We start from the raw sequence: 20807 nt of genomic DNA, 5'->3' as shown, positions 1-20807 counted from the left end.
CAGTAAATTATTTGAGTTCTGATACTGCAAACAGTTGGATGTGGTCCTTCATGCTTTGTGGGTTGTCATGGTTGTGACAATGTGGTCTGAGAGTCACACTATGCAGACAACTTTGCACTTTGACTCCATTTAGGATTCAGCAGAATGTGGAAAAGTAACTTTTGATTCTTAATTTACTTGGGCTTTTTACTATTTTCTGTAATATTTCTCTGCTACTACCTATGATCAGTTGATACTTCTGGAACATAAGTGTGTGTGCAAGTGGTGGACAAGTGGCACAGAGCAGAACAGTCCTATTAAAGATTTTTTTTTTCTTATGTGTTTTGTTTGAAATTCATTGCATTAAAATTTGAAAACCATGTGAAATTTGAAAGGTTAATCTTGGCATTAATTCAGATTCTGTAGTGCAGTGTTACATAATGAACAAAAGTATTGTATTATAAGGGAAGTCCCATTTTTCCTTGAATTACCAGTGTCCATTGGAAAAATATGTGGGACTATCTTGCATTTGCATGGAATGCTTGCTACTGCTTCTTGTCTCATTTGCTGTTGATACTGCCCTTCCATCTTACAAAGTCACACTATGCATACAACATAGTATTCTGCATACAACATAGTATTCTGCATGCATACATTGCATTCTTTAGAGGCTTATTAGAATTCACTATTTCGGCAGGCCTTAAATGCTGAAAAGGAACTCAGACCTCAAACAGTGATCAAAAATTCCATTACATATGTTATCTTAGGAACAAGCTCTTAGTTTGTTACTGAATGTCACCATCAACCACAACAGACTTTAATTAAATACCAAAGATCACAGTAAGCATTGGCTGAGGAAGTAACAGGATGTGCTCAGCTCTGAAATTGTCAGTTCTGCCCTTGGGCATGGTCCTCTGCTCTGGCTGAAGTGGTTACTCCAGTAGTGAAACGTGAGAAGTTGTGTTTAATTTTGCATGCAAAAAAAATTGAAATTATTAGATGAAGAGTTGAAAGTTATTAATTTTAAATGCAGTTGAATACGTACTAAGTCTTAAATTCTGTTCCAAGGAAGGATGGCAGTCTCAACTTCTTTTGATGTCCTGTTTAACCTTGAAATTTGCAGTTGAAGAAAAGCTAGAAGACATTACTGATTATTAGAACTGGAGCTTAGATATGTGCGAAATCGATTGTTTTTATGGTTGGGAAAGGTCCTCTTGAAAAAGTAATTTTATTTTTTTCATGAACCAAAAGCTGGTTCTTTACATTTTAACCACAAAATACAGAAGGCAAAAATGTAAATTTGCAGAAGTATCTTTGAGAACAGAGGTAAGTAGGAGGAAATCTGTTAATGAAATCAAACCAATATTATCAAAATGAATAACAAATTTATAAACATTCGATAGATTTTTGGTGGTGGGATTACTAACTGAATACATTTTAGAGCAATGCTGAAACAGAAAAAAAATCTGGTTTTCCAAGAAAGAGCAGGAAAAAGACAAAAAGAAAGACGGCTTTCTGTTTTTGAAGTTGTCTGACAAAATACATAGCAATAGAATACAAAAGGCCTCTTTCTAATTGAATTACAAACTGTGTAATAGTTTAAACTGCAACAGCTGGTCTTATGAAGCTACCATATTCCTTGGAGACATCCTCTTGGATTCTTTTGAGAGTCTTACTAGACCAGTTCAACATTGCATTCTAAGTCTTTGTGCTGAAATAGCAAGATGTATAGCTTAACAGCTCAGGCTTTATTAAACAATAACTAAAGTGAAGGACAGCACATGGTGTTTGTCCATGTATTAATTTGTCTTTAGTAGCATCCTTCTCACTGTCTCAGCTCTGTTCTTTTTTGCTTTAGGCTGTCATATCCTGAAACAGTCACAGCCTTATACACAGCCCCTTGTTTAGTGGGGATTGGAATCACTGGGTAGTTCTGGAGTGCTGCTTCACATTTTAATTAATAAGTTCAGTGTTGATCCTGGGAATACTTACGAGGGTTTCTTCTTGTGGTTGAGGTTTCTCAATACATCCCTGAATTAGGTCGGCAAGGGAAAAAGTAGGGCCTGGGAGGTTTTCTAGGCTTAATGAAGTAACTACAGTTATTTGAGTAACAGTCTTAAACTTGCACCAGAAAAGTACATTACTCTGCAATTGGTCACATGAGCTTGAATTTAGATTATTTTGAAAGAGATTGCCAGCTGTGCTTTAGAAACATGTCAAACACCGAATGACTAACTGTCAGCAAAACCCAAGACAATGTATCACTATTTCTTTTTTTTGCATGGAAAGTTTATATGGTTTCATATGTAGTTGTTTTGCTTCATTGGTCAACAGCACACCAACTAAAATGTCTGTTTCTTTGAAAACATATGGTGTTTATGTATTCTTAGAAAAATTTCAGTTGTGCTAATCCTAAATGCTTTTTTTTCCTATTTAAGTTTCCAAAATACTGTTTTATAGGGTCTTTTTTAGTATAAGCAAAGTAATTGATATTTCTTTCATTTCTTTCAAATGAAAATCTTAATGATTTTCATTTGTTTAAATGGAGATTCCTATAACATTTAAGCATTTGATTAAGAAAGACTTGCTATAAAGCAACTATATCAGAATGTATGGTTTTATAACTCTGGATTCTATGTCTTTCTAAAGGTATTCCACAAGTATATAAACTAAAAAATTCTTTTTAGTAAAATACCTATGCACCTCTGGGTTTTTTATTTTCCATTTTTGAATGGTTAATGTGGAGAATAACATGCTGATTCATATTAGATGTGTTTTATTTTGTAAATATTTTACTTACATCAAAATAATAGTACAAGTTTGCTTTAATAAAGCCCAGGTTAGAGAAATGAGCCTGTTGTCTGATATGTTTGGGTACACACCCTCCTCTCTGGAATAAAATCTCTGCAGTGCAGATATTCTGCATCCCTTTTACATATCAGATTGTGACAGCTTGAATTGTAATTTTTGAGCATGGTAATTGTTGCACTGCAGCACCATAAAGGTGCACAGGTGGGCAAAGTGAGACCCTTGAAGCCCGCATATGGTCTGATCTCTGATGTATCTCACATTGTGTTTGTGCCTTGAGTAGTGGTGACCTGCAGGAAGGAGAAATCTGAGGTGAGGAGATGATTTGCTCTGGCTTTGAAAGTCTGTTTCGGATGTCTCCGGGTGGGAAACAAAAGCAGGTGCCTTTTGCTTTTCTCATGCAACCTTAGACCATCAGACTGCCAGAAGCAGCCTTGCTTTGTAGATTTAGTTAGTGTACATGACATTTGAATCTCTTGGAAATCTTACTTTTTGTCTTTTTTTAATTATTCCCTCTATACATTTTGTTTTCCTTTTTTACAGTATTCTGTAACTTCTCTCAAGACCATCCCAGAATTATGTAGAAGGTGTGATTCACAAAATGAAGACAGATCAGGTATGATGCCCATTTTTGTCCACCCATACTATTCTAGGCTTTGTTTAAATCATGTACAGTTTGGCAACAATAACTTCTTGGCAGTGTCCTGTTGTTTTGTTTTTTCTCATTTATGTACAGTGTTCTGGAAACATGAGTTTCTTTTTTTTCAACAGATGTTAGTTCATTAGAAGGAAAGAAAGTTCCAAAAAAGGATTTGGCTGTATACAGATAAATGTAGGGCTTCATCTCAGCAGCTCCAAACCACAGTATGTGCAACAATTTACTTGAAAACCCGAGAAACCATTGGTGACAAGACGTAATAATGTAGGCGCCAATGAAAAAATGTTGGATACATTTACTACCCATATGGCCACGACCAGTCTGAGGGATGATGTTTTGCCAGAGTCTGAAACTGTATCAAGGATGCTACATGATAGAATCTACTCTAAGGCATACTGTAATAGTTAAGATTAAAGCAGAGTTTTTTAGTTTAATAGTGTAAACTAAATGAAGAATCATGGCATATAGATGAGAACCAGCTGGAGACCTTCCCCCTGCCCCCTGACAAAAAGTGCATTCAGCGTTGTTTTTCACTCTGTAAATCAGATTAATCTGCTTTTATTTTTCTCTTCCTGATGGAGGAGAAATGAATTGGTAAGAGAAGCATTTTTGTTGAGCTATGAAAAGTTTATTGTGCTTTTTTGATCTTTTAATTGAACTTTTGTTAATATTGTTTCATCAAGTACTTTTATAACAGAGGCAGGAGATCTGGAATTGATGGGATGATGGGATGATACAAGGGCTTAAGAACCATGCTATATTTCAGCAACTTTTATTTCTATATTTTCTTTCAGACTTTTAAAAATTTTTACTGTGTTTAACTTAAATGAAAACTTTCTGATTGCTACTTCTTCTAACAGAGTTATTAGAGGCCAGGTCACCACATGCCACTGTCCTTGGCAATAAAGAGAAGCAAACCTCTCCTTACAATACTTACTTGAATATTACTTTCACAATACTTACTTGTCTGCACAGGGCACAGCAGTGGTTGCGCATAGTATTACTTGTTGCAAGCAAGAGCAGGGCAGAAGTGTAATGGGTGAAGACTCTTGATGCACCCCTCTCAAATTACCCTATCTCCTTCTACCCCAGTCTCACCCCATTCTCCCCTCCATCCTCCCTTGCATATTCCCCTCTTTCTTCCCATCCTACCCCTTTACACCCTTCTATCCTTCCCCTATCCCTGTCTCATCCCTATCCCTTTTCTTCTGTCTTCTTCCTTCCTTCTTGCTGGTACTTCCCTGCTTCCTCATCCCTTGCATCCTGACACCTTTCCCCTTTCTTCCAATTCCTTCCCACTTCTTCTCCTTTCTTACCCATTCTTACTTCCACTCTCCCTGTTTTCCTGTTGTCACACTGTTGCTCCACACTGTTCTTCTCCCACTCTTCTCTCATTCCTCCTGCCTCCTTCTCTCCCCCTTCCTTGTTTTCACCCACTTCTTCCCCCTTCTGCTCATCCTTCTTCCCTGCCATACTCTATAGCAATCCCTCATTGCTCCCCACATGCTCCCACCATTCTCTCCCATATTCCTCCTCCATTCTTCTTTCTCCATTTAAAATTAAGGTAGTAGTCATAAAGTGAAATGTAATCCAATAGTAAGGATGAAATATTGATTATGAGCTCTTCCTTTAGATTGTGGGATGCTGACAGCATCCCGTGTATCTCTCTTGTTCCGTGGTTGCCTCTGCAGATGGACATTTTTTTATTATGATTTTAATTAAATCAGTACTCATCTATTCCCTTAAAAAGGGGTTGACAGAAGCAAATACAGGGTTTGCTGGAAGACAGTAGTAGCTCTGGGGAGTCCACCAGTAGAAGTTAGTTGCAGATTGGTTAAAAGTACAGAGTAAAAAAGAGGTCTTTTGTACTGATAGTAGTATTGGAAAAGTGGAAATAGTACTAAAAGCTGAGTTTTCTTGCTAGTCAACATTTATTTTGGTGAATTGGAGATGGTACTGAAATATTTTTATTTTTACTCTGTTTATTTACTGAGTAATAATATAGTGCTGAACAGGAGTGTATCACTTTACATGTCTGTACAGATTTGAATATCTCAAGTATCTTGAAATATCAACATAGCTGGATTAGTCAACATTATATAAGGCTCCATTTGATAACTTCATAGTTGCTTTTGACACAGTCTTTTGCCTTCCCTATACTGTAGATCATTGAAATAATGATGCCAAAGTATTGATGATGTCTGCTATTTTTAATGAAAATGGATTATATAATAAATCTTTCATACTACAGCATGAAGCATTCATACTAATTTATATCTGCATTCCACTGTTAATTCAAGTAGTTACAAAAAGAAAAACTCAGAGGTTTTACAAAGTGCTGATCTAGCTTTTTACCTCTTACTGACTCCTGCTTACTTAGATGTTGCATTTCTCCTTTAAAACAGAGAGGACTATGAAAGTAGCTGTCCAATAATTCTTTTTTCAGAAGAACTAAAAGTTAAGCAAATGTCAACCATAGATAAGACATGTCATAATCTAAAAAAAATTTGTCTGTCATCTTTCTCTTAGGAAAATATTTAGTTCACTGATACAGTTAAGAAAAGATTGTGGAGAAAGTAAGATTCGAATTCAAATACTTGAAAAAATAATTATATATATGTATATATACATATATACATAGGCAACAATTTTCACCAGCAGGATTGTTGGAACAGATATAAACCAGACCCATTTCTTATTATGGAATTACATTTCTTAACTATATGTCTAACAATATGGAAGTGTTACTATTCATTGTTTGCAGATAAGTTTGGTAAATAGCCCTGTCATTCCGATTTTCTTTCCCCCTTTCATGTAAACACTGAATAATAAGTTAGTAACATATGAAAGTATTTGGTTACATTGTTTTCAAATTACTCCAAGCACTTTTAATCCTAGTCAAGTACTGTGTTTAGAAGTCAGTGTGTCTTCTCTAGTATTTCACATAATTCCTTCAGCAGACTTTTTGGGTTTTTTTAACTATTTCTGATGGCCTGTAACTTTTGCTCAGATTACTTGTTCCTTTGGAAAGGGAGGTGTTAGAAAGTTTTCCCAATGTGTAGTTTTTCCTCCTTGAAATGCCACCATTTCCTCCCTTTATTGGAGAGCACTGGCAGGTGGAGTGTATTGTTGGGAAGGTCCTGTTCCTGCCTTGCTCTTCTGCAAGATGTGCATGACAGCCATGAAGCAGCAGAGTCTCCATCCTGTCTCAGAATCAAAGAATCACAAAATATTCTGACTTGGAGGGTGCCCACAAGGATCATCAAAGTCCAACTCCTGGCCCTGTACGGGACACCCCAAGAGTCACCCCACGTGCCTGAGAGCATTGCCCAAACAGTTCTTGAGCTCTGTCAGGTTAGTGCTATGACCACTTCCCTGGGGAGCTGTTCCAGTGCCCAGCCACCCTCTGGGTGAAGAACTTTTCCTGATATCAAACCTAAACCTCCCCTGACCGAGTTTCATGCCATTCTCCTGAAACCAGTCACTGTCACCACAGAGAAGATCAGTGCCTGCCTCTCTGCTTCCCCTCATGGGGGAACTGCAGAACTGGATTGAGGTCTCCCCTCAGTCTCCTCTTCTCCAGGCTGAGCAGACCAAGTGACCTCAGCCACTCCTCACACGGCTTCACCCCAAAGCCCTTCACCATCCTTGTTACCCTCCTTTGGACCCTCTCTAACAGCTCAATGTCTTTTTTGTGTTGTGGCACCCAGAACTGCCCCTGGCACTCGAGGCGAGGCTGTCCCAGAGCAGAGCAGGACAATCCCCTCCCTTGGGGACTGTCCCTTGCATCAGGCACAGCTGGCCATGCTGTGCCTGATGCCCCCCAGGACACAGGGCCCTTCTGGCTGCCAGAGCACTGCTGGCTCATGTTCAGCTTGCCATTGACCAGGACCCCCAGGTCCTTTTCCATGGCTCTGCTCTCCAGCCTCTCAGTCTGTCCATTCATCCAGGGTTTCGCCATCTGAGGAGCAGAATGCATCACTTTCCTTTCTTAAGCTTCATACAGTTGGTGATTGCCCAGGCCTCTGATCTGCAGGGCCTCTTGTCTTCAGAGAGAGTAACCAGCTACTCCAAATTTGGTATCATCTGCAAACTTCCTTAGTATTCCTTCAAGTTGTGCATCCAAGTCCCTTAAGACTTCTCAGAGTCCTTCTTGGATTTAGGGAATTCTGACTCAGGAAAGTTCCAAGGGATCCTTGGACCCAGTATATGTGTCAGTACCCCCAGATTACAAGGAAAGAGATATAGTATTGGCAAAAAATTGCAGGGAAAATCGTGGTTTATTCACAATAAAGTGATTAAGGGTAATTGTTTTTTCTACAATTGTGCATCAAGATAATGATCTTTTAGGTAGCATAATAACCACTAAGGTGGCCATTATCTCAGCTGTTTAGAGCATGGTGCTAATTAACTCCAAGACTGTGGGTTTAAACCCTGTACAGGCCATTCACTTAAGAACTGGACTCAATGATCCATGTGGATCCCTTCCAATTCAGAATATTCTGTGATTCTGTAATTTTTTTATCTTCAAAGATAAAAAATTAAAGAGTGTGGTTTAGAAATAGACCAAGCTAGCACATTTTTCCTGAAATGAAGTGTTAGCCTGAGTGCCTGTTGATTTCCAGCATTGTTTAATATAGACTGATGAACTGAAACAGAAATCAGTCCTTTATGCTTTTGTTACTAAGCATGAAATTCGTTGTATTCTTTCTGGGCAAATTTTCTAAGGACACTTGAACAATGGTTCAAGACAACAGTGTTAAACAAGCTTCACTGAACCATGTCATTGTTGTAGTATATTCTGTCATCTTTGATGACTTTCAGTTGTCATTAAATGGCTGTTTCAAATGAAGGCAATATACTACTCTAGATCTTTATTCACTGATTGGTAAAAACAAATTCACTTTTAATGTCCAGCAGTTATCTTTCTGCACTGTTTGATTCATTCCCAAAGAAACTGTCATTTGAAAAATTATTCAAAATATTAGTTTTCTAATTGACAAAGATAAATCAATGAGCAGAAAATTTCTGTCTCAATTTCTGTCTCATGCTCTTGGTAATTTTTAGTTGTATGAGAAAATAAAGTAAAATTTGATTTGGAAGCAGTGTTAAAACCATCAATTTCACAGACTTGTATTCTATATTCTATATTCTATATTCGAGACTATACTCCCCAAATATCTCCCAGGTAAATACATCTGAAACAATAAAATACTGATTGGATCATTCCTTGGTAGAATACTGAAGAATTTTCTTAGTAAAAAACAATTGTGCTAGCTGCATATAAGTTATTTTCCTACCAAATTTTTGCATCCCCCCTCTTCTTTTTTCACACATTGTGTGCCAGAATGACCTCTTCTGATTTTTCATTAGAACTTTGTTTGCTGTCTTCCTTTTACATCCATAGATCACTCTATACAAGAGTAAATCAAATTTATAAATTTCAAAATTTTCTTCACTTTTTCTTTATTATCTATTCGAGAATGACAGCTTTTGTGTTATTCTTCCTCAAGCCAAGATAAGAAAAAATATTCATTCATTGAGCCACAAATTGTTTCAATTACCTGGAAAAGATGCACTGTTATTTAAAAGCATTAATTATTATTTACCCTGTATACCCTTCCTTTTTTCTTTAGAGTGACTTGAAATTCCACTTAAATGGGAGCAAACACTCTCCATTTTTATCTGTGCAGGGTTGTTCTTTAATTGAGGTTCTCATGCTATAAGAGTTTATGTTAAAGAACTCCAGTATGTATTCCTGGTACAGGTTATTGATATATTAAAACTGTAAAACAGTGCCACCTTCAGTCAAAATGAATTCAGTTAAATATGAATTTTGTGATATTAATAAAGGAGTAAATAGATCTTTGGATCTGGCTCTGATTATCCACTGATTTGTAAGAGACACCCGTTCCTCTATCACTTGGAGCCCACATTGGTGATTACAAAAATGAGTTTTTGGAAAGTTTTCCTAGTGTAGTCAACACCTCAGCACCTGTATACAAAGTCAAAATCACAATGCTTTATCTTACCTGAATTAATGTGGGTCTTATTTGATTCAAGTCTCTGCTGAAGGCATATCACAAGGAAGAAGCTCAGGCATTTCTTTCAGATGACAGTAAAACTCCAAATATGAAACTTTGTGTAGATTTGCTGCAGGTCCCCTCCTAATATTGTATGAGCATTAAGTTGAAATACTGCATTTTAAAAAATATGAGCAGTTGACAATGCTATTCATAAGCTTTCTTAAAGTAAAACATGATACTGATATTTTCATTAAACTCAGGACAATTTAGAGGCATTTTGGTGTTTGCCATTAGACTGTAAGTATCACAGAAACTGCCTGTCACAAGTGTAAAATTTCATCTGTGCAGGAGGTTATCTTGATGATTGGAGAAAACTCAATTACCCTGTAGTTCTACAGATGGTTGTATACCAGATACTCCACCTCTCACCATGCTCTAGATACAGAGGTGATTGAAAAATACTCTGAAGTCAACAGATGCTTCCTACTGGAAACATGTTATAAGCATCAATTTTGATTCCTGAAAATAGAATCAGGTGGGGATTAAATTGAAATATAAGTTGCTTCCTAGTTGCCCCCTTTTCTGCTTATTTGCCTGCAGTAGTTCTAGGACATCTGTAAGTAAATAAATATATAAGAAAACCTATAAATAAGCCTGCAGGCCTCTAGACTCATTTGCATTTTGTCTTCCTCAGAAAAAAAAATAGAGCACCATGTATGGTGAGGAACTATATCTGCAAATTTGGCCCTTGGGCCCTTGCAGGTTTTTGCCAGATAAAGTTTTTTTTTTTGTGACAAAGAAATACTTTGACATCTCAGGTCTATCAGGCAGCTAACACTTCTTTACCAACACAAAAGAAGTCTGCAGTTTCTGTATTGCTCGCTCTTTTTGCCTCAGTAATACAACAGTAGAATTATCCAAGTCTCTTTTATTAATGAGTAAAAGTTTGGGAAATAATTTTGACACATAGTTGGGGGAAAAAGATTTTCATCACTTTTTAGGAGTATACCAGAATTATTTGTCAGATTCTGGAATCAAACTAGCTGCTCCACATTCTAGCCCTCTGCCTTAAACTCAGGCCATCTTTTACTGTTGTTTATAAAACAATCAAACAGTATTTATTTGACTCAGACTTTTAATGGCCCCTGTCTGAGTTCATAAGTATGGAGGGATGAGCAAGAGGCTTTTCCTCTGGAGCAGCTGTTTAAGACTACTCAGCATAACTCCTGCTGTGCTGATGCTTTGGGAGCTATAGGCAACATTTGCTTTTGTTTCTTCGGGGAACAAGCATCTGAAAGCAGAAAGAAAGAGATTCAAGCCATGTCCCAGTCCACTCCAGGCTATGGCTGCAGTGTCATGGAGAGGGAAATCATGCTCTAACAGTCTAAGGACTGATGCAGCTCCCAAGGAGTAAATGGCACAAAGAAATACTGTGTCTGCTAGTCTGACTTTCTTTCATCCCTTCAGCTATATGATTAAATGCTATGTTCTAATCCTTTATTAAAAATAGTGGAAATTCATCATCTCAGTTAAGTGAAGAGGATGATTTTAAGTCAGTAAAAATATTGCTAACTGGTTTTGGTGTTCCAGTTTAGTTCTTTTTCCCTGGAAAAGCTGTGTTTGTAAGGAGATGTTGATAAAAAATACAATGAAAAATGGAAGTACCATACTCTGCTCTAACTTTAATGAAAGAAAGGAGAAGTACATGACTTCACAATTGTCTGAGGCAGATTTGTAACAAACATCATTGCTTCTTCTCAGTGCCTGATTTTACAGTTTGGTCACCAGTGGTTTATGTAAATGCATGTTATTAAAGTAAAAAGCAGAGAAAGTGAAGCAGCAAAATAAATGTAAACTTAAATAAAGTGACGACAAACAAAATGCTGATGCCTTTTCCTCTGTCTAGACCCCTGTGTTGAAAGCAGTGTTTTCATAAAACTCAGACAGAATTGATTTCCATACTGAGTGCTTAATAGTTCCTGTCAGAACAAAACAGCTGGGAAACATATGGTATCCATTTCCCAGTATCACTTGGAAAAAATTTCACATGTAAATAAAACCAACATAAAAGTGTAGGCCTTTGAACCTAGAATCTTATACAATACATAAATAAGTCAGTACAGTGCATTCTTTGTATTGGCCCACTAAGTTACATGCCTTTTGATTATTATTATTTTTATTTCTTCTTCAGAAATGTTTTCTTAAGCACTTCCAAAAGTATTACTGTAATTTTCAGACATCCATAACTACTAAGCCATACTAATCTTTTGCTTCAGATATTAATGTTGCACTGAAAGTGTATATATCTGTTTCCTTAGGAAGGTGTACATGGCAAATTGTGTGTTTTGACCACAAATTAGATCCCACTGATATGCAGTTAGCACATGTTATAAATCTGCTTTGTTTAAACAGTGTTCTTGACTTTCAGACTGCATTAACTCTTAGTGTACATTGAAAGGGGCGTAGTAACTGCCTAAATGCTTTTGTGGTTTTAGTGCTGTCCCTCAACTGAAAATACCAAGAGAAAGAAAACCATTTGCCAGAATTCCATTTACTATGAAGATCATCCATATTACCAGATGGGACTATTTCTGAAAGAGTACAAATTCAGTAGGATTGAGTTCAAGTTCAGTAGAATTAAGAGTTCAGTTGACTTGAGCTCCTTCCCTTCTCTCAAGTCAGATTCACTACTCAAACTATCCTGCAGTGCACTGAAATAATTGCCTGGAAAGGTCCAGAGCTATAGATATGAATGTGGATGTGGGTGTGAGTGTACACAGGTTATAGATATAAGGGATGAAAAGTTTGACAGAGAAGCCAACATAGAGAGGAGAAGTTCAGAAGGAACATCACATCTCAATAAGTAGGCTTGATTTTTAGATCAGAGAATCACAGAATTGTTTAGGTTGGCTAGAGCAGGTTAAGCCAGGTCTGTGTCCAGTTGAACTCTATCTCTAATGATGGAGCTTTCAAAAATCTCTGGACAGCTATGCCAGTATTTGACCAGCCACACAATTTAAAAAGTGTTTTCTTGTGCTCAGATAGAATTTCTTATATTTCACTTGGTGCTGGCTGCCTCTTGTCCTGTCATGGAAAAGAGCCTTGTTACCTCTTCTTAATAATGAGATTCCTTCTGACCCTTTCCTTTCCCAAGCTGAACAGTCCCTGCTCTCAGTCAATGTTCATGAATTTCTAGTTCTTGTAAGAAAAATGTATCTTCCAAAGGAAACAGGCCTTAAAAACTGAGTTGTTGTTATTGGTGCTAAAACAAATCCACTAAAAAGCTTTGGCTAACTCTTTTGTTGCCCTCTCAGAAAATCATCCTACTCTTATGATGCCTCTCAGTGCAGAGCAGAGTACAAACTAACATAGTTGGACCAGACCCCTGTAAATGCCACTAGGTTGTTACTCGCAGAATGGGTCAGGTTGGAAGGGACCACAGCAGGTCATGTGGTCCAATCTCCCTGCTCAAGCAGGGCCATCCCAGGGCATGTGGCACAGGATTGTGTCCAGGTAGTTCTTGAATATCTACAGTGAAGGAGATTCCAGAACCTCTCTGGGTAACCAATTCCAGTACTCAGTCACCTGCACAGTAAAGGAGCTCTTCCTTGAGTTTGGGTGGCACAGCCTCAGTGTCTGCCCATTGCCTCTCCTGCTATTGCTGGGCACCCCTGAGCAGAGCCTGGTCCCTCCTTGTGAATGCCTCCCTTCAGATACTCATAGACATTGATGAGGTCCTGCCCCAGTTGTCTCTTCTCAAGGCTGAGCAGGCACAGCTCCCTCAGCCTTTCCTGTGAAGAGAGGTGGTCCCTTGCTAACAGGGACAGCCTGGACCCACTCCAGGAGCTCCATGTCTCTCTTGTACTGAGGAGCCCAGAACTGGACACAGCACTCCAGATGTGGCCTCATAAGGGCCAAGTGAAGGGTGAGGAACACTTCTAGATCATTGCTGGGAATACTTCTCCTGATGCACCCCAGAATGCTATTGGCCTTCTTGGGTACCTGCACACATCATTGGCTCACAGACAACTTATTTTCTTGGTTAGAACTTGATTAGAACTAACTATTTGTAATTATTACATTATATATCCTTGAGAAAAGTTTGTTTTAGGAATGTAAAATTCTTCAGATAGAGTTGCCATTAAATCTGTTTAGATATGAATCTGGCATGTTATCATATAATTCTTGTTTCTGGTATTTGGCCAGGTGTGTATTTAAAAACATGCTATCATGTCACATGTCAGGTAGCACTCACTGCTAAATCAAATTCCTTTATTTCTCTAGTTTCCAGCAGCAGCTGGAACTGTGGGGTCTCAACTCTTCTTGGAAATGCACAGAAACCAACAGGAATTGCAGATGTGTGCAATAAATTCAGACCAGTGAAGAGGGTTTCTCCATTAAAGCACCAGCCAGAAAGCTCTGAGAACAATGAAAGTGATGACCAGAAGAACCAGAAGGGAGACTACCAGAAAGGCAGTGATTCTCAGTCTGCACCTCCAAATGATGACCAGAGTCCAGGAGAAGGAGAGAGCCTTAAAAGCAAAGGCACTGAGCCTGCTGTTCTGCTTGGGGAGCTGGAGCACTATGACCTGGATATGGATGAAATTTTGGATGTGCCTTATATTAAATCAAGTCAGCAACCTGTTCCTTTTACAAAGGTAGCTCCTGAGAAAAAACTTTTAAGTGTGTGTTCAACTGTGAACGGTCTAAGTGTCAAGACCTGTCCTGCAGGGAGCACAGAGAGCTCGCCTGCTGGCGGGACGCAGTTCTGTGTGCTGTCTCCTGTGAAAGGCACTCAGCTGAGAAAAACACAGCCCATTGTCCTTGATCAGCACAAGCATTCAGCAGAAGAATTAGAGCTTTCTCAGCCTTTAGTTAAGTGTAGCTCAGCCCATGAATCTGAAGCCCAAGGCAAGGGCTTCTTCAGCAGGACACTTGCTGATCCTCTTGGTCACAAAGCTGAGAAGACCATGCCGAACTGCCACCGGAGGACTTTCCACCTGCAGACAGCAGTGGCAGAAAGCAAGCAGCTAGAGGAGCTGAGTATGAACTGGACCAGTGCAGGGGGCCCAGAAGAGAGGAGTGAAGAGGTGAAAAAAATTAAGAGCATTTTAAACATTGTAAAGGAAGGCCAAATATCTTTACTGGTAAGTATCATCTTTTTCGTAACAAACGTAGGATAAAAGTGATCTATAATGTTGTTTATTAGGCTAGCTAAGCTGATGTTCATATTTTGAATCACTGCCCTTTTATCTTGTAGACTCCTTACTCCTTAGAAATTAAGCTTATGGGCTTCCAAATTGAAAGTATTAATATTTGAATAAAATATGTAGCAAAACCAAGATACTAGGTTTATGTATGCATGGCCAAGATTGCTGTTTTATGCAGTACACTGAAATTATAAAGAAGGCAGACATTTTAACTAATAGGATCATTTAAATATCAAATTTAAATCCTAACTGAGTTTTGCCTTTCACATTTGTGGGTCACTTTGCTCAGTTACTGCTGGTTTACCATTATTGTTATGTAGAAGTTGATGATGGGAACAGAGAGGCTTCTGTTGTATTCTGATTATTATTCAGGAGTGTTTATGCTGTCTTGTTGCAGCAGCATTCTCAGGGAGGAGCTTTCTGTAAAGCTTTGTTGGCCTCTGACCCATATGAAGGTTTTTTTAGTAAATTCTAGCACTGTGATCAGGCACTGTCAATGATGGTTTCCAAAGTAACTGGCTGCAACTTAGCACAATGATGCAGAGCATGTGATCTCCACATGGAACAGCTGGTGAAGGCACAGTGTATGTATAAAAACTGTTTTTGTTAGATTTTTGTTTAGCTTCTCTGTTTAGCAGTCTAACTCAAGCACAAAGGCATGCCATTAACATAGAAACAAGGACAAAGGAAGATATTCAAAACTAGACAGAGGCAGAAGAGAATATTAGATTACTCATTGAGAAATAAAAGCAAGATAAATTTGTCCTGAAGTAGGAATTGGGGGGAAAAAAGAGGACATCATAGGTAAGAAAATATGTATTTTTTCCAAAATGGTTGAAACCCCTTCATGAAGTACACTCATGGAACAACACTCTGGCAAGACTGTAGAACTCTAGGAACTTTGTTATTGCTACTTCTTGATTCTGTCTTCAATCATCTGTTTTTCTTTTGGAGTTTCTCAATCCAATTATTTTGTCTTTAAATTAGAATTGGGAAGAAATAATGTATTACATCATAGTGTTGTTGAACTTTGAGTAAATATCTCAACAGTTTTTTTCATGGAAAAAAGCTATCACACAAAAGTCTTATGTCATGTGCTTTAACTATGTTTTAAATGGTGCTTAGCGTAAGCTGTCACTTTTGTGATGAGCAAAATTAATCAGGAATGTCTTTCAGAAGTCATGAATATTTTCTCTTCAATTATGTATCTATATAATGCCAAAAAAAATTTAAAAGGAAAGAAACTCAAAATAGACAGAAATTATTAATATATGGGTATTTTTGCTGTTACCTTATTGACTACGCTAGTGTCAATTGAAGGCACTTAAGATCTTGCACTGTTGCATGACATTTACATGAAAAGGAGAGAAACTTCACAGTTAATCAAGCCACTGAACATCCCACCTCTGTCCTTATGCTAATAGTATCCAGGTTCTGTACAGTGAAATGAAAAGCTGTGGATTTTTACTTGTGAAAGAGCATGCCTATTGGGAAACCTCCTTGTGTTTAGCTTGTGTCTGGGGCTGTGAGGATAAATGTATCTTTTTATCCTTAGTTGTAACTAACATAGGGCTTTTTTTAACAGCCACATTTAGCAGCAGATAATCTGGATAAGATCCATGATGAATGTGACAACAATCTGTTGCATGTAGCAGCATCAAAGGGACATGCAGAATGCCTGCAGCATCTCACTTCTTTGATGGGTGAAGACTGTTTGAACGAACGAAACATTGAGCAGCTAACTCCAGCTGGGCTAGCAATAAAGGTAACAGGCCCTTTCTCTACTGTAAGTGACATAAAGGTCGTTTAGTGTCCTCCTGTGATGGCAGTAAGAAATGCATCCAGCAGCATGTTATTTTTCAGGCTTTATAAGTGAGAGGAAAAAAACCCCTGTTGGCTGGTACTATATAAGCAAAGTAAAATGGATTACTACACAAGATGTAATATCCACTGTATAATAGTGACAGTTTTTACATTGTTATCAGTGCATATGCATTAATTTTTAAATCAGTCTACTGAATCTAGAGACTATTTGTTATATTTCAATCAGCTTTCACTTAACTTGGATTCAGTTGCTTCTTTAGGGAGCATAACAGTTTCTTGTTTTTTTACAAGTACTGGTATAATCTTGTAAGACAAGTGTAGAACAAGTTTACAAAGCATAAAAGCACCTTGAGGTGAAAATTCCCAGTTGTCCAAAGCAGTTGATGATTTAACCATAGTGGTTCGGGTTCTTTAGTGAGAGTGAATGGTTAAATGTCATTCCTTTTATCCTCTAAACACCTTAGGGACAAAGAAGGGAAGGAGTGAAACATAATACAAGAGTTTCTGTTTCTTTGAGGGGGTTTATTGTTACTTGCTTCCTGGGAAAGGTTTGGAAGCTGAGAAGACTGGTGGATTCCAACCTGTAGTTTTGCATATTTAAAGCATCATTTCAATGACCTAGGGCCCTAGTGCAGTTGTCAGGGTTGGGGTTTTTTATTTTTCTGGGCCAAGCTATATGATTAGAAAATTAAACTGATCCTAGTTGTACTAATGAAATGCTCTGAAATCTTGGCCTGTATCAAACTGTATATTTACGGACTGCCAGTTTAAAGTCTCAGAAAATTTTTGCAATTTTCTTTCTTGTTTATTCAAGGTAGGTATATAATGTGTTTGTAAGCCAGTAAATTCTGATACTTACTGCTTTTGTGGAAAAGAGGTGCACACCCAACATAGTACAAGATTATGGGAGTTACAGTGGTATAAAGGAAGAGCAAGAAAAATAAATATCATTGTACCAGTGTTGAAGACCACTCTGGAAGTAAGAATAAGGAGCCACAAGGTTTAGTTAAGCCAGATGACTTAAAGGCTCTTACAGAACTTTGCAATGACCCAGGACATGTCCAGTTATGTAAGTCATCAGTAGAAATACTTGTGCTGGGGCATCTTCACTTGCAGGAAGAACTCCAACACATTCATACTGTTTTCTGTGAATGACAAAGAATGTTCAATTATTATTGGAAGTAAAGGAACCAATTGTTAAATAAACCAGCCTTTCTGCAGAAAAAGACAAAAGGTGTTATTGGCTTATTCTTTAAATTCTTAAACAAACTGGAAAGTTCTAATAATTCTGATAAACTTTTTGCTCTCTAGCAAATGTATTTAGAATGGAAACAGCTGGACTTTAGAATGGAATCTAGACTGGGTTTTTTTTTGCTTGTTTAGAATGGTCAGCTGGAGTGTGTTCGGTGGATGGTGAGCGAAACAGAAGCTATTGCGGAACTCAGTTGCTCGAAAGACCACCCAAGCCTTATTCATTATGCAGGTTGCTATGGCCAGGTATGACTTTCTTTTTCTTCTTCAAATAGATAATTTAGATGCTTGTACAAGAATTTGGATTATAGTGTGTATGTCATTTTGTGGCTTTTAATTAAGGTGTTCTGAATTAGTTGAAGTATAGCAAAATCTTTCCTAACTTAACTGCATAATTTTTTCAGCATTTTCCCTTGTAAAGTTGTTTGTTTGTTTGTTTGTTTGTTTTTTGGTTGTTTGGGTTTCGTTTTTTGGTTCTTTGGGTTTTGTTTTATAAGGTTTGAATAATGGCAAGGAGAAGATTAGCTGGCATATTAGGTCAACCAGTAAATCCTAAGAATGTCTACAGAAATTAGCTGTTGTTTAGAGGACTCAAAGGATACATCAGAAGAGCAACAAAATTCTGCAATTTAAGAATTCATTGTATTGGCAGTGAAGTATGGTAGAACTTGAACATCATCTGTCTAGCTTTAGCCGCTTTAGTTGAAAACTGCATACAAAAGTAGGTAGTAGATTCTGTAGATTCACAGAATATCTGTAGATTCACAGAATATTCTGATTTGGAAGGGACCCACAAGGATCATCTAGTCGAGCTCTTAAATAAATGGCCCATACAGGGCTTGATCCCATAAGCTTGCTCTAATCAGCTGAACTAATTGTAAATCAATCCTGTTTCACATCTAACTTGGCTATTAATATTACAGTGAGACAGCACAGAAGTATAGCATTCTAGTGCTTTGCTAATATCTGGAGGAACATATATGCCACTTACTTACACTACATTCTCTTCCCACAATGTCTGTTTTCTCCTAAGTAGATCTTGCAATAACCCATGTTCAAGGGACCTTCTCCAGGATCTACTGTGAAAGAAATAGTGATCAGTTATTCTTCTCTAACCTCTTTGGCAGATGGATCATTTTATCCCACAGTTTCTTTGACAGACATTTAAGATAAATAATGGAATCATAGAATCATAGGCTGGTTTGAGTTGGGACCTTAAAGATCATCCAGTTCCAACTCCCCAGACATTGGCACAGACACCAAACCTTACTGATTTTGTGCTAATGCTTTTTACTCTTCTTAAGAGACAGCAAACAAAATATAACCACCAAGAAAATCAGTCTTTGCTGTGTGTGGTTGTCTCATTAAATGCCATACAATTATTGTGGCATATTTCTGCTGCTAACTGCTTCTGTCCAAGCATGAATTTATTGTAAGGGTAGGGAAGGAGAGGAGGCAGGTTTGGACAGCTATGGAGCTGGGAGTCTACTTTTTCTCCTGCTGTTTCCATAGGCACAGAGATGCCTTTGTTTTCATGCTGTGCAAAGATCTCCTTTTTTCTGCACTTTCCTACTATACAGATGTTACTGGTGTGAGACAGGACCCTGCTGGATATATAGATTGCTGGTGTTAGCAAGCTTGCTGTAAACCCAGCACTGAGGATAGAGAATATGTGAGCCAGATCAGAACTGGAACAGAGAAAAGAGTACTTTCTACTAGGAAGAAAAAGTTTGGAAGAGAAAGTTGCATGTGAACTTAAATTCATATCTTCACTTGATTAATATGATTTTGTCCTCATCTCTAAAGATATTTATATAAACTAAAGCCAATGAAGTTTTGGAGTTTTTTCTGTGAGCTATGCTATCTACTGCCAGAAACAGATCTGGCACACTTTATCTAGATTCTTTTCAAAGCAGAACGGAAGCTCTACCACTTAAGAAACACCAGCCACAGTCAGCCACCCATGAAATTTGAAAAGGTGATATATAAATTGCTGCCAAATTTTCTTAGCTGAATGCCAAGCAAAGTTCATATGTAATGCCGATTATTTTTTAATAATCCATAAACAACCTTCAAACATGAGGGAATATTGAGGCTGAAGAGGTGCCAGACTATCTTACCTAATTGTGTTAAGAAAAAAAAAACCTTTGAGAAATTTAAATGCTTACTTGGCACTGTCCTGGAAGCTTTAATTTATTTTACCATTACTTACACGAGAGATAATCCATGTAAACACTGGTCTTGGCAGAATTACAAGAGTAATATTTTTACAAGGAAGACTTGTTATTGAATCCTTACTAAAAGAGTCAGTCCATCCATTGTTTCTCCAGGCATTAAACATGCACGCCATGTTTTTCTTCAAGAATTATAATTTAGAATGGGCAGCAGAAGGGAGTTCATAGCAAAGTTCCTATGTTAAAGGTCATCAAACTACAGTCATGGTCTGCCTCCAAGGACATGTCAACAACATTTTATTTTTCAAGTGGGAGAGGGGACCGCATAAGGTAATCTGATTGAAGAGAACAAAAACTCAAAGTCAACCTGTAGCCTGGTCAGCATAGCTCCTAGCAAGGGTTTCTTTAAGCATGATATTATGCAAGAGAAACCATGCTGGCTGGCAGGCCTTTTCACACTGGGCATAAGTCATGAATACAGGGCTGCTAGCTGTGTCTAGTCACCAGTCACAGGAAGGTGGTGGTGCAGTCCTGGATGCACATTGTCCTAGTCCTGACTTAGAGCTTCATGGGGCTGGCATATCTTTCTGTCAGGGATGTTGTGGTAGTATGGACTGCACAGGTGGGTGCAGAGGGTGGGGAATGTCAAGGATTTGTGGTTTCTGAGCTTTGGAGAATCTAGAGAGACTGGTCAACCAGCCTGAAGCATGCAGTTATCTAGAGGGGATCCTGTGCACGCCTTGATGGTGGTACAGTTCTAGAGAGCACAGTGGGAAGGGTGTATGACATTCAGATATGCAGATAGCTAACAAAACACCTGTGTTTTACACCTCAGGATATTTGCCTTCCTGTCTAATGTCATTATTACAAAGGCAAT

General features: G+C 38.0%; 1 protein-coding gene across 5 annotated transcripts in view; it reads left to right on the top strand.

Moving 5' to 3' along the window:
* Positions 1 to 20807, top strand: part of SNCAIP (synuclein alpha interacting protein) — an 88182-nt gene that overhangs the window by 42462 nt on the left and 24913 nt on the right. For all 5 annotated transcript variants that reach the window (XM_036403275.2, XM_036403270.2, XM_036403274.2 and 2 more), the window contains 4 exons: positions 3331 to 3403; positions 13756 to 14618; positions 16267 to 16446; positions 17889 to 18002. In XM_036403275.2, coding sequence (XP_036259168.1) covers positions 3331 to 3403; positions 13756 to 14618; positions 16267 to 16446; positions 17889 to 18002 — 1230 coding nt within the window. The remainder of the gene's footprint in view (positions 1 to 3330; positions 3404 to 13755; positions 14619 to 16266; positions 16447 to 17888; positions 18003 to 20807) is intronic.

This window comes from Molothrus ater, chromosome Z (genome assembly GCF_012460135.2).
Source record: "Molothrus ater isolate BHLD 08-10-18 breed brown headed cowbird chromosome Z, BPBGC_Mater_1.1, whole genome shotgun sequence".
Taxonomy (NCBI): domain Eukaryota; kingdom Metazoa; phylum Chordata; class Aves; order Passeriformes; family Icteridae; genus Molothrus; species Molothrus ater.
The sequence above is the reverse complement of the archived record's forward strand: the minus strand, read 5'-3'. Positions and strand labels throughout refer to the sequence as shown.